The sequence below is a fragment of the Filicampus tigris genome, chromosome 8, assembly GCF_054856515.1.
Source record: "Filicampus tigris isolate MCC_2025a chromosome 8, RoL_Ftig_1.0, whole genome shotgun sequence".
Lineage (NCBI taxonomy): Eukaryota > Metazoa > Chordata > Actinopteri > Syngnathiformes > Syngnathidae > Filicampus > Filicampus tigris.
The window spans coordinates 5,139,881-5,153,758 of NC_141224.1; the positions used below are offsets into that span (position 1 = coordinate 5,139,881).

General features: G+C 42.2%; 1 protein-coding gene across 6 annotated transcripts; it reads left to right on the top strand.

The window, feature by feature from the left end:
- Window positions 1-512: 512 nt before the first annotated feature.
- Window positions 513-13,578, top strand: drd2l (dopamine receptor D2 like). Of its 6 annotated transcripts, none has more exons than XR_015087919.1 (10): window positions 513-750; window positions 7,943-8,362; window positions 8,842-8,934; window positions 9,726-9,835; window positions 10,023-10,159; window positions 10,390-10,586; window positions 11,011-11,094; window positions 11,814-12,159; window positions 12,478-12,736; window positions 12,807-13,578. XR_015087919.1 is itself a non-coding variant. In XM_086038754.1 (10 exons), the coding sequence occupies exons 2-10, from the start codon at window positions 7,970-7,972 to the stop codon at window positions 12,822-12,824; spliced, it is 1,587 nt and encodes a 528-aa protein (XP_085894880.1). In that variant the 5' UTR covers window positions 513-750; window positions 7,943-7,969; the 3' UTR covers window positions 12,825-13,578. The 6 variants fall into 6 exon arrangements, 4 of the variants coding, with proteins under 4 accessions (XP_085894880.1, XP_085894881.1, XP_085894882.1 ...); XM_086038754.1 differs by having other exon boundaries at window positions 12,528-12,736; XR_015087920.1 differs by lacking the exon at window positions 8,842-8,934.
- The last annotated feature ends 300 nt before the right edge of the window (window positions 13,579-13,878 follow it).

Here is a 13,878-nt window from a genome sequence, read left to right on the forward strand (position 1 = left end):
TTGTGATGTCATTTTCAGTCGACAGAAATGACAAAATGGCCGCCCCCTGAGATGGCTATAAATGGGTGGATTTTGCTGCTTAACTCATATTGCTTAAACGCACTGTTAATCAGAATGCCGTGTTTCAACTAGTGGGCCTGCTGAGAATATATTCCTGAAAAAAAATATGTTTGGGTTGATTTCCGCTTTAAGTTTGCAGACTGGACTTCAGGAGGGTCACAGTGGCTTTTATAATATTTTTTGTGTAATATTGCCCCCTCACCCTCACAGACTTCTCCATCTCAGTCGCAGACGTGAATGATAACGCGTGTCTGTTTTTTATTTTTTTGGCAGTCTTGACATAAACCACATTAAAACATTCTGACTAAAAAAAAATTGAATTAGGGCGGTGTTTTCTTCAGCTTGCGCTTGATTGGCTGATTCACCTGTCAGTCAAGACATTCAAAGTCCCTCAGGTGTGCTTCGGTTCCCATCAGCCAATGAACGCGCCAGCTCCACTCCGTTCATATCAACAAGACGCGCGTGCACGCAGTTCGGTCCATCCACCCTCCCCTACACGTCTCGCGGACCCCAGCTCGAGTGCCTAGACGCGGCAGAAGCAGGCGGGGAACCCCGGCAGACGACCGCGGTGCGTGCTGGAGCTTGTGAGCGCGGAAGTGTAGCGCGAGTGGCCGTGGACGAGGCTCTGGACGCCGCCTTGTTCGCCCGGACGGGATGGTGAAAGGGGAGCTGACCTGAAGCCTGGAGCCGGTAGGTCAACTGCTTTAAACCTATTATGAAATTAAATTAGCAGTTATCATTGCCTTATGGTCATAAACAATATGGTTACTGAGGTGACAGTGTACGTGGTACAATAAAATTACTACAACGTTTACATGTTTTGAATACTTTTATAGTTAATATTTTGGACTTCACGTTAATTATACAGGATACCTGACACGTTGTTGTTAAATTTGCAACATTGGAACGCCATTTCAAACTTAGGTTCATTTGACCGAGTTTATTGAATTGATGTGTGTTTGATTTGAAAATGATAATAAATAGGATTTTGTTTTTTTAATTCAAATGCCATTCGTAATAAGAATGATTATATTCAGGCATTTTATAAAACATTGCATTGGAAGCCAGGCTACTTTTTGTTTTTAAAAATGCGAATAGAAGAAGCTTTTTTTAATCATATTTATATTAAAAAATATATATTATATATATATATATATATATATATATATATATATATATATATATATATATATATATATATATATATATATATATATATATATACCGGAATTCTGGCATTTCAAAAAAAATAGAAGTCCTATTTTTACAAGACATACTTTTTTTTTTTTTTTTTTGCATATATACAGCCATCTTTTTAAATGTATGAGTAGTCAGGGTTTTCTTTTATGCTTGATTTCAGCCACTTGAATTTTGAGCCCTCAACTGGATTAGTGCTAAACATAATGGATGAATGAATAAATACATATTTATAGAGGGAATCATGCTGTTGAAAAACAAACAAAAGCTCTAGGTCAAATTCTCCTACATCTTACTGGCATATAAAGAGGATTTTTGGCCATAATGCATGTTTACGGCTGCACAAAGTCTTGTAACTCACCAAGCCTCTTTCAAGGACATACCACGACAGTCTGTGCGGGAAGTGCAGGTCAAACCGATAACCTCCTGATTATGATCCACTCAAACCAGCGGCAAGCAAGCGAGCGAACCCCTCACCAGCATCACAACATGTTTAGCCAACCATAAATCTAAAGTCCAGATGGTTTCATTTTGCAACTCTGACCTTGGAGCTGTTTACTGAGTTCAAGTTTTGCCCCATTAAAATTCTCCGCCATGCATTGCTGCATGTAATGACCAAAACTGGTCATTGACAACTGGAATTGAGAATTAGTGTCCCCTATTATCTGTCTAGTATATTTGGTTTCAATTTGGTAGCCAGCAGACAAAATCTCAATGAGTCTGCAATGCCCAAAATGACCCTAAAATGGCCTCTTTGAACCAAAGTGCTGGAGTCTTTTCAGCCATGGTTTCTTGACATTTTTTGTGGAACTGATTATAGCAAATTCCATGTTGCTAGGTGAAAACTGTGAAACTGTCTTCAGAGGCTGAATTTTGAAGAAAAAAAAATGTGAAAACATGAAAATAGAAAAAAAAAAAGCCAAAATGAAATTACTAACTAAAACTAAAATAAATATATACTGTAATGGTGGACTTTCAGTGCCTTTTCAGGCTTGGATTCTTGATTTTTTTTTTTTTTCTTTTGCGGAGGAATTCCTCAACATTTTCATGTTGTTCTTTTTTCCATTCCTGAGGGCATTTTTGTACAGATGTTTATTTTTTGTGGAAATTGTTATTCATTCTTCCTTCCATACACTGTATGTGGTATTTGGGTAGTTTTTTTTTTTTGTTTGTTTTGTTTTACCGAGGGCGTTTCAGTAGTTTCAATCCAAAATGGCTGACACCCTATGTCTTTTCAAACGTGGCTTGATGACACTGGTTGTCAGTCTACCCAAGACGGACGAAGGTCATGTTGCTAAGGGAAACTAGCTTCCTTTGCTATATAATGTTGTTTGAAAAAATGATCGTGTACAAATAAAGTCCTCCACTCTAGTTGACGAATCAAATCACGTCGCACAATGTGAGGGGTTTGTGAATCTGGTTAGAAGCAATCGGCGGGAGGTGGAGTGTGGGGGTTTGTGCATCCATCACAGACAAAGTTGTCTCCTCTCGCTGCGTCTCATTTCATTCCACCCATGTAGTCCAGTTCATACACTCGTACGCCGGCGCTATCTGATCACAACTAGCACAAAACGTGCCTTTCCAGATAATCATGCTCATTTACTACAGTGGTGCCTTGAGACACAAGATAAATTTGTTCCTTAACTATGTTTCTAACCCAAAACACTCATATCCCAAATCATCTTTAGCCATTGAGATAAATGGAAATGCCATTGACCTTTACAGCCTCTGCCCCCCCAAAAAACTTTTATGTTTTTTTTTTTTAAATGAGAAAACTACCACTCTGTAATATTGTACTTTAAAAAACATGACATAAATGGAAATTTAAAAAAGTGTGCGCGCCTTGGCCACTTGTATGACACAGCTCAGCTTCTCTCTTACCTCATCAGTACGGCACTAATAATAGTTATCCTTCACAGAGGATAAACAAAAAATATGACTGCGTACTGTTATGTTGTCTGCATGTGTAACCATGCTGCACCGTTTGTATTCAGATAACCATTACTGAACAAGAGTTAATGAAGTGTTTTGCTTGACCGCATGAGACCATTAATAATGTTTGAATGTGACTTCAAAGTTTAAAATGGGACTTTGAGTGGTTTTCTTCCTTACATCTCACTGTCACAGTATTTGAATGAGTTTAAAACTGCGACTGTTTCCTCTCAGATTAACATCGCAAGTGACGACGTGCAGGCTCGTTAATTGCTGTCAGTCAAGGGAACAACAGGCTTACCGGGGGCATAAAACTGTTTTGCCATTGTTCTTAATGGAAGGAAGATTAGGTTGAATGACTCCAGCCACATAATGACTGCAGTGATGACGTTGGCCGAATGTGAGGAGATAAGAGGAGAGAGCCACGTTATTAGAGACAGATGAAGAGCTTTATTCCCCAAATCTTCAGATAACACACAGTTGGAAGAGCAAGAAACTAGATGAAATGATTAGTTGCTTCCTATGTTGTTTGAAAATGCAGCTTCTGTAGATGGTTTCACTTAGCAACATGAAATTTTGTTGGCGCGTCTCTCAAGAGTAGAACCACAAAAAAAAGTCTCAGAGGCCATTTCCCAAAAGACACAGGAAGTCTCCCATTTTTGTTGTTGTTTGTTTTTGGTCTGCCATAGGGTCCCTTTCATTTTTTGTTTTGTAAATTCAGTCCCCGTATGTATCTACTTGGCAACACGAAATTGGTGAGGCATTCCACTTATAAGTAGACCAACAAAAAAGTCTCAAGAAGCCATGTTCAAGAAGACAGGGGAAGTCTACCAATTTGTTTTTATTTATTTTTTTACTCCTTCCATTTTAGATTCTTCAAAAGTTTTTGCCAATTTCTTCATTTCTGGGGGGAAATTCAGTCCCCGTAGAGTGTCACTCAGCAACATAAAATCGGGTGGGTGTGGCTATCAAGAGTAGAACCACAAAAAAAGTCTCAAGAGCCATGTCCCCAAAAATATAGGAACCCTGCTATTTTTTTTTAATACATTTTGTTTATTTGTTCTGCCATTTTAAGTTTCTTTCAAGTTTCACTCTATTTGGGGTTTTTCAGTGCCGTAAACTTAACTACTTAGCAAAATGAAAAAGTAGGCCCACAAAAATCTCAACAAGCCATTTTTGTAGGTTTTTGTTGTGCCATTTTGGTCATTTCAAGTTTTTTATTTTCATTTTTAGGGGGGAAATTCAGCCCTTGTAGACAAAAAAAAATGGTAGGTTATCTATCAAGTAGTGACCCACAAAAAAGTGTCCAAAAAAAAGCCATGCCTGAAAAGACACAGGAGGTTTGCCACTTTGGTTTACAGCCACCATTTTAGAGTCATTTTGGCCTTTTCCTTTACATTTTCAAATTTGTTGCCAATTTTTCTTTTAATTCAGGTTCCGAAGACAGATTTATTTGGTAGTTATACGATATCTACCATCAATGCACAGGAAAGCCTTTTCATTTGATTTGAAGTGGACAATTTAGGGCCATTTTGGTCATTTCTGAAGCAGCCTTCAAAACAAGCTTGTTCAAGAAATTATATTCAATACCTACCAATGACACACATACACGCGGAAAGTAAGACAAAATCGTTATTGCGTGTGGGCAGGAAAGCCGCATGGCAGAAAAGGTTGATGTCTTGCCATGCACGACAATGCCGACAAAATGAACATTAATCATGAACTGCAATCAACAAGGGCGGCACGGTGGTCGACTGGTTAGCACGTCCGCCTCACAGTTTAGAGGTCGTGGGTTCGATCCCGGCTCCGGCCTCCCTGTGTGGAGTTTGCATGTTCTCCCCGTGCCTGCGTGGGTTTTCTCCGGGCACTCCGGTTTCCTCCCACATTCCAAAAACATGCATGGTAAGTTGATTGGATACTCTAAAGTGCCCCTAGGTGTGATTGTGAGTGCGGATGTTTGTCTCTGTGTGCCCTGCGATTGGCTGGCAACCAGTTCGGGGTGTCCCCCGCCTACTGCCCAAAGACAGCTGGGATAGGCTCCAGCACGCCCCGCGACCCTTGTGAGGAGAAGCGGTACAGATAATGGATGGATGCAATCAACAAGACTTATTAATGAATTCTGTATATATTTCTGCCTTCCGCAGTCCCTATGAAATGAAATGAAAGTGGTGTTCTTTTAATTAGTCATCAGATAATGAGCTTGTGTATGAGAAGAGCGTTCCACTGACTAACTGTGTCCATCATATTAACGAGCCGCTGCGCTTCTGTACTGCGCTGATTTATTCATCGCGTATTGATAGCACAGGGTAGCTTTTGTTATCATCAAAGGTAATCTCGGTGTTAATAAATGCGAGGAAATTGCAGCACAATTGCTAATCGGAATTAGTTGATTGTCTTTGTTATTGCGGATATGAACGCCGTCCGCTTAGTAGGTTAAGTCGGGGCGCTCGCCATTGATTATTTAAGATCATATTAATCGCAGCGCAGAAAATGGATAGGAACGTGATTTCCTGGTATTTTTTGTTCCCCAACTCAATGCATTTTTTAGAGGTGCGCCGCAGAAGACGGACTGGTTGTGCAGCCTAAGTAGACACTCTTGCGTCCTTTTCAAGATAAATTGTGATGAGAGCTCACAAATGGTGGAACTTCTTGTACGCCGACTTATTAAATCAGGCAGACACAAATGGCGGATGCCCTCCAGGAGGGTTTATCAAAGCGTAGGATTTATCAGGTGTATTAACGAGACATTTCCGTCTATTGCCGTCGGTGGCAGTGAATGAGTTAATCATTCAAAAAAAGCACAACACGTGAAAAATTGTTACCACGAATTAGACGTGTGTAAAAAATGCTCATGATTTGCAAACGTTACTATGCTAACAAACTGCATACAGAACTAGCGTTAGACTTACGAAGGCACTAAAGTACACCGAACATTATGAACAGATGTGTTGTTGTTATTTCTACGCAAGTGCTATAATTCAGTTGTTGATATGCAAAAACTATATTTTCTAGTGTATAATGTAATTGACCAGAGAGCATTTGCAGTCTATATATTTCCTTACTGAAATAATTTCACGCGCGATTAAATTTGTGGTGAAAATTAAACGTTGATGTTTGATAATAAAACTTTCAAGGAGTCACGCTCACTGCTGCTGCCGTGCTTCTGAGGACACTTTTAATTAGTTTTGCTGCTCTTCATTGTCGCTTTTGTATCCAAGCAGTCAAAGTACGACATTCATGATACATTAAGTCAATCAGACTAAAATGCCGGAAAGAAATGTGATAGCATCAGATCCTTTAGTGACTTTTATTCAGCAGGATAAGATATGTGTTTGCTTGAAAGAGATTTGATCTGACTTCATTTATTAGAGACAACACTGTATGGATATCACAGTGAGAAAGTATGCCGAATGTTAGCATGTTTCCTTAGGGGCTTCCCACTTTAGCATTTGCATATGCAGAACGTGAGCATATTAAGTTTAGCTAAAGTCCCTCAACGTTTTAAAGTGATGTTTCCCAAAACCCAAGGCCCAAAACAACAACCTGTTATTTCTCACCCATGTGGTCATTTTCTGAACATCATACGTGACTCCACCTCCTGCATCTTTTTCCTCCCAAAATATGCCAAATGATTGGGCTAGATTGGCAGCGGTACGGTCAATAGATTCTCCGCACCTCAACAAAGGCATTATCCTCTCAAGCTTGATTCCATCCTGCTCGCTGCTGATTGTTGTATTGATTGACCGGATAGTCGTTTGCTTTAAATGTAACTAGAAGATGCACGCAGCTGCAAGAAAGCACAAAGCTAAGTGAAAGTGACGCCTTCACGCCACTCCCGACTGATTCAATGTAGACACAATCTAACGGCAGACAATGCAAATTGGATAAAAAGAACAAGTGTGTTCTATTTGGATTATGCTGTCCACCATGTTTGTGAAATGTGATGTCAGCCATGTTTGTAGATTGTCATGTTAGCCGTCTTTATGGAGTGTGATGTCGGCCATGTTTATTGTTTGCACTGTTTGTGGCATGAGTTTACATGTGATGTCAGCCATGTTTGTGGAGTGTGATGTTAGCCATTTTTATGGCGTGTGATGTCGGCCAAATTGTGGAGTGTGATGTCAGCCATGTTTGTAGAGTGCGATGTCAGCCATTTTTATTGCGTGTGATGTCGGCCATTTTGTGGAGTGTGATGTCAGCCATGTTTGTAGAGTGCGATGTCAGCCATTTTTATTGGGTGTGATGTCGGCCATTTTGTGGAGTGTGATGTCGGCCATTTTTATGGAGTGTGATGTCAGCCATGTTTGTAGAGTGTGATGTCGGCCATGTTTGTGGGTTCTGATGTCAGCCATTTTTATGGAGTGTGATGTCGGCCATGTTTGTGGAGTGTGATGTCAGCCATGTTTGTAGAGTGCGATGTCAGCCATTTTTATTGGGTGTGATGTCGGCCATTTTGTGGAGTGTGATGTCGGCCATTTTTATGGAGTGTGATGTCAGCCATGTTTGTAGAGTGTGATGTCGGCCATGTTTGTGGGTTCTGATGTCAGCCATTTTTATGGAGTGTGATGTCGGCCATGTTTGTGGAGTATGTTATCCACCTTGAGTCCATGCAATGTGTGGTATTTTCTGTGTACTAGGCAATCTTGTTTGCTGTGCTTGAGTCTAAAGTCATTTTCAACGATGTATTCCAATTGAGTGAACTGCCGGCTCGGAAAAGAAGATAACCACCTCCTTTTGTGTCACCACTTTTCAGAGCAACCATGTCCAATGAAGCATCACCATGACTTCTCCAAACAACTCCGCCGACATTTCCCCCCCTCCTGCGCCTCCCCCTCCCCCTCCCCCACCACCACCTCCCTCCTCCTTACCACTGTCAACCCTCCATCTCAACTCCTCCTCAGCCCTGGCCTCCGCCAACCCCTTGTACATCCCGCTGTCCTTGGCGGGCAATTGCAGTGGGGCGGCGTCCTCGCCCTCCTCGCCGCCGTACAACTTCTACGCCGTGCTGCTAGTGCTGCTCATTTTCTGCGTGGTGTTCGGCAACGTGCTGGTGTGCGTGGCCGTGTCACGGGAAAGGGCCCTGCAGACCACCACCAATTACCTCATTGTTTCCCTGGCTGTGTCTGACCTGCTACTGGCCACCCTGGTCATGCCGTGGGGGGTCTACCTTGAGGTAGGACAGATAAAATTCACTCGCAGTTTTCATCCCTGTATGTTCCCTTTACCTTTGCCTGGTCACTTGGTCCTAGGCAGATAAAAGCTAAAGAAGCTAAACACTTTATTACGTTACACCGTGTCATATGTCAGTTTTTGTTGATTATGGCGGCGCCACGTGGACAAAAGCGGTAGTGTTTTGACAAAAGTCAACCACATTTCCCATGTGTCGTGAAATCCTGAACTCTCACTCTCGCCTGCAAGTTGGACTGAATTACATTTCTATTTCCAGTGGCTGTGCGAAAGATGAATAGCGATGAGATAATGAATCGAATTTTGTTCAAACAATACTTTTTTTTTTTGCTTTGTTTTGGGGCTTCTGCCATGACACCAGTAATAGCGTGTAGACGTTCGAATCGACTTCCGTCGTTATAGCGAAAGGAGGAAGTGAGTATGCCGTAAAGCAATTCAGGACATTTGTATTTTTTTGTGTGCCAGGGTTGCTACCATCTTCCTCAAAGTTGCTTAGTGCCAGCAAAAACGATACAGTTCCCCCCCGAGGGCATGACAAAAAGTCCCATTCAACTACTTGTAAGTCAATGTTTCCTCAAAAGAGTTGTGAAAATGTTTTGTAAAGTTCGAATTCTTGCCCAGTGCTGCTTTAATTACCTTTATTTGTGTACACAATCACATTAACTTTGCTGTAGAATGCTAAGAATAGGTATTGTACTTAGCAGCTGTTGCTGGGCAGAATATGTGAGGCAGAATCATTTGCGCCCCATAGTTGAACTTTTTCTTTTTATCGTGTACACAATCACATTTCCTTTGCTGAACTTGGGGCAGAATCATTTGTGCCCCGCTGCTCAATTTACCAGCATGTCCACGTAGCGCATTCCAAAACGTGAATGCTAGAAGACTCTCAATTGTCCATAGGTGTGAAACCAGCTCACCATAATATCACAAAATGGAAAATGGATGATTGTTTGTTTGTCTGTGCGTGCTGTCGACCAGTGCGGAATGCACCCCGCCTCTCGAAGAACGTATTTTTGCTCCTGCTCAACTGCCACCGTAATGAGAAGAGAAATTGAAGGATCGACGTTCTTCCGCCTGAAGCAATTAATTTGAGGAGGCATTGTCATTGGAGCCGCCATTAAAGTGAATTATTTTGAAACGTACGTGTTAATAATTGATTGTTCTTGTCTTGGCTGACGCTGAACTAGTCAGGGTAAGGCGCTAATTAATATAAGGACTGGCAGGCACATGGTGCAAGATACCGTAGATGGACAGATCGCACGTATCTTCTTGGACAACGATGGTGTCCATTTTGTGGAGGACGGCTCATTGTGTGAGCGTGTGGATGTCGTGTGCATGCGTGATGGAAGGTGGTGGGCGAGTGGCGCTTCAGCCTGATCCACTGCGACATCCTGCTGACTCTCGACGTGATGATGTGCACTGCCAGCATCCTTAACCTGTGTGCCATCAGCATCGACAGGTACGTCGATGGTATTAAAAAATAAATATATTCTATTTATTTAATTTTAATAAATGGTAAAAAAAAAAAAAAAAAGTACTTATTGTAAAATTGATTTTTATTTTGAATTTTAGAAAATGGAAGTATTTTTCGTAAAATTGTATTTGATTTAAAAAAAAAAAAAAACGGATTTGTGTGCATGCTGCAGGTACACGGCGGTGGCCATGCCCTTGTTGTACAACACGCGTTACAGCTCCAGGAGGAGGGTGGCGCTGATGATCGCCGCCGTATGGTTCCTGTCTTTCGCCATCTCCTGCCCGCTGCTCTTTGGGCTCAACAACACCGGTAAGACGCAAAAAAGAACAACTCGCACACTTTTGTGCCTCCTACAAAAAAAAAAAAGGATAAAAATAGTTGCGGATGTTTGGGTTATATTTTGGTGAGGTGGTTCACAATCGAAATCACGATGTTGGTTCTTGGACTCTTGAATATTTTTTTTTAGGTCGTACTTTTTGTGTTAAAAGTTGGCGGTGTCATGAGTAGAGGTGATTGAAGTGAGTTTTCCCACCCTCCAGTGGACGGCGAAGGCACCACGTGCAGCTTCGCTGACCCGGCCTTCGTGGTGTACTCGTCGGTGGCGTCCTTCTACGTGCCCTTCATTGTCACCTTGCTGGTGTACGCTCAGATCTGCGTGGTTCTGCGAAGGCGTGGCCGACGCACGGCGCCGCGCCGAGGGCTCAGCGGGCCAGAGGAGTCGCAGCGGCACAGGAAGGTAGCGGGGGAGAAAACATTACCCTTACTGTTACCTCCACTAGGGAACTTTTGTTTTGGTGGCCATTTTGTTAGTCAGTGTAGTGTATTACAATTTATATCGATTCAACATTTTATTGGGTTTCTTTATTTAACTATGAAGTGAATTAAGAGTTGATTAGTGAGCACTCTTAAAACAGTTGGGTCAAAAATAACCCAATTTGGGTCAAAAAGGGACACTGGCACAACTTTTTGGGTTATTCATTTGACCTCAAAACAATCCAGTCTTTTGGGTTTCGTACAAAAAAAAAACATTTTTGGAGGGTTGTTGATTTGTTTGTTTGAAAGACAACACAACCAAACATTTTCTGCTGTGAGAAAATGCCTTCCGCAAAGCCGATGATGGAGGTTTGGTTCTTCCCGGTCTTTCCTTTTGCGTCTTCCAGAATAAATGTACACAGCCAGAGGACGTGAAACTATGCGCTTTGATCCTGAGACCCTCCGCTGCAGCCCCCCAGCGCAAGCGGGTGGTGAGTCTCAAGAGTTTACGTTTTTGTCGTTTCAATGTTTTGGCACCAGAGGTAGAGGAATGCCGCCCAACATTTTGGAAAGTGGAGGCACGCAGGCCAGCCGCAAGAAGATTACATTGATGTTATGGCTCCATATTGTGGTTTTGTGGCAAAATATCACACATGTGCAAAATTGATTACTTCAACTGGCAACACAAAATATAGGTATAAATTTCACACATTTTTTCATGTGATTTTTTTTCCATCTATTTTTCATGAAAAAAAATGTTCTCCATTTTTTTTGTTCAGTTTTGGATGAAGCTGCAGATTGAATTTTACACCATGTTGGGTAGTGATGATAATATATTTACTTATTCATATTATTACATAAAAACAATTAAATGATTCGAATCAATATTGCATTTAATTTAACAAATATGTATTTCATTATTTATTCAACTTTTCATTGAAATTGATATACAATTATTTTCTGAAATTTTGCATACAAAATGTTTGATTATCTTTTATTAAATTGGATTAAATTTTTTTTCATGTGAAATGCACGATTTTACATACAATCAGGGTGTCGATCTAGAGGGGGAAATGGGAGGAATTGTCGGGCCCCTTGCGAAGACGCCTGGTGTGGGGCGGGGGGCTTCATGGAGATGTATTATCATCGCCCAGATTTTGGTGGAACGCCTCTGTGTGTGATTACTGTATTTTGTTAAATGTTCTTGTAGACACTGGTGAAGGAGGCGGTGGAGCACGCTCGTTTCCTGCCGCAGCCCGAACAGAGCTCGGCCGCGCTGTCCGCCGACCAGACGTCGCGCCCGCTCCCCGGCCGGGCGACCATCTCTCTGTCCGTCTCGGTGGGGCCCGCCCCGGCTCTTCCGTGCACGGTGACGCGCTCTGCCCTGACGCCCCGCCCCCCCACGCTGGAGGACGGCATGCGTGGCCGCGAGGGCTGGCGGGAGCGTGGCGGCGGAGGCGGCGGCTGGGCGGCCGGCGTCACCAAGGAGAGGTCCAGGGGGAGGATGTCGCAGCAGAAGGAGAGGAAGGCCACGCAGATGCTCGCCATTGTCCTCGGTGAACCGCCCCAATCACACATACTAATCAAATCACAAATGTATTGGGGAAAAAAAGTAAACAAAATCAAATCGTTCCACTTTAAAATGAATCGTCCTTGAATCGTATCACACCCATGTGTGTGTGTGTATATATATATTTATATATATATATATATATATATATATTAGTAACCCCTATTGAAATGTGGTTATGTATCCATTTTTTTTGGTGGGGGTTGGTGGGTTCAGCAAAAATCTGACGGTTTTATAAGAACTAATATCGGCTAATTGAATCGATTGGGCCCCAATTGAGATTTTTGTTTTTTTTTCCCCCCAGGGGTGTTCATTATCTGCTGGCTGCCCTTCTTTCTGACACACGTCCTGAAGGCTCACTGCGCCAGCTGCTGCATCTCACCGTCGCTTTACAGCGCCGTCACGTGGCTGGGCTACCTCAACAGCGCCGTCAACCCTGTCATCTACACCACCTTCAACGTGGAGTTCCGCAAGGCCTTCATCAAGATCCTCCTCTGTTGACAGCACTCGGACTCCGCGAAATCGAGGCGATCGTCAAGGAGCGACAGGAACACGCGCGGACGGTCAGTTAAAAGCAGTTTTCACAAGGACGCAAGCTGAGGATTGATGGAGTTTCACCGGTCACTTCATTAGGTACGCCTACACCAGTGATTCTCAACGGGTGGTGGACAGAGGCACAAAACCGTCGCATCTCAAATGCCACCTACAACCTAACACACAGCACTTAAAGACGAACGAGTGGATTTGCTCTCTTGAAAACATTCAGATGTATTCAATTTTGAGGTTTAATGATTCTTTAGGTACAATTTTTTTGTGCAATACCTTATACCTATATGTATGTGTATACAGTATATATCCGTATGTGTATATAAGTGTGTGTACACTTGTTTTTTTCTGAATGGAAGCGCAGTCTTACTGTTAAAACTGTGCATAATGTTACAGCGGTGTACAAAAATACTACATTTTAAACCTCTGTCTTGTTTTTTGATGAACACTTAGGCCTAGCACACTACTGTATTTTTTCCCGAAAATATTTTCGTAGCAAGACAGGATACGATAATAATATGAGAGATACAGTTCACTTGTTTTTTGTTGTTTTTTTTGTTTTGTTTTTAAAGCATGTGAATACAGCGCTACACAGGCAAGCGTAGATAAACTTAAACACGAAACCTGTATACAAATGTCTCTACCTATGCATACCAACACACAAACAAAAACAAAAAAAAGGATAAACAAGCCCGAACGTGGATTGAGAGAAACGGACCCCATGCAGAATGGAAGAAATCCCTTAATGAGGCACCGGAACTGCCCTGCGGCCTTGTCAGGAAGATGGAATTCCTTCTCCCCGCTTCTTGTAAATGTTTGGAGGTGATGCTCTCTCTAAATAAAATTCCAACACCTGGAACTTGTCTTCGATATTTAATACAGCAAATAGCAATTCCGGCATGTCATTGCATTGTCATTCTGTGCCATCAAAGCAGATCATATGTGCGCGCAATTGCGCATATACTGTATATACGGTAGTAGACTGTACCCTGCGTTTAGAATGATCCCAGCGGGAGTTTTTTTCCCCCCCATTTATTCTTGATTTGGTGCTTGACAGCTTACTCAAAGCCAAAATGAAGTGGTCTATTTTCTTCGCCGGGGATGTGGATTACGTCAGAGCAAATTTACCCACGTCTTCCCTGGAGGTACAGAGGTGAAA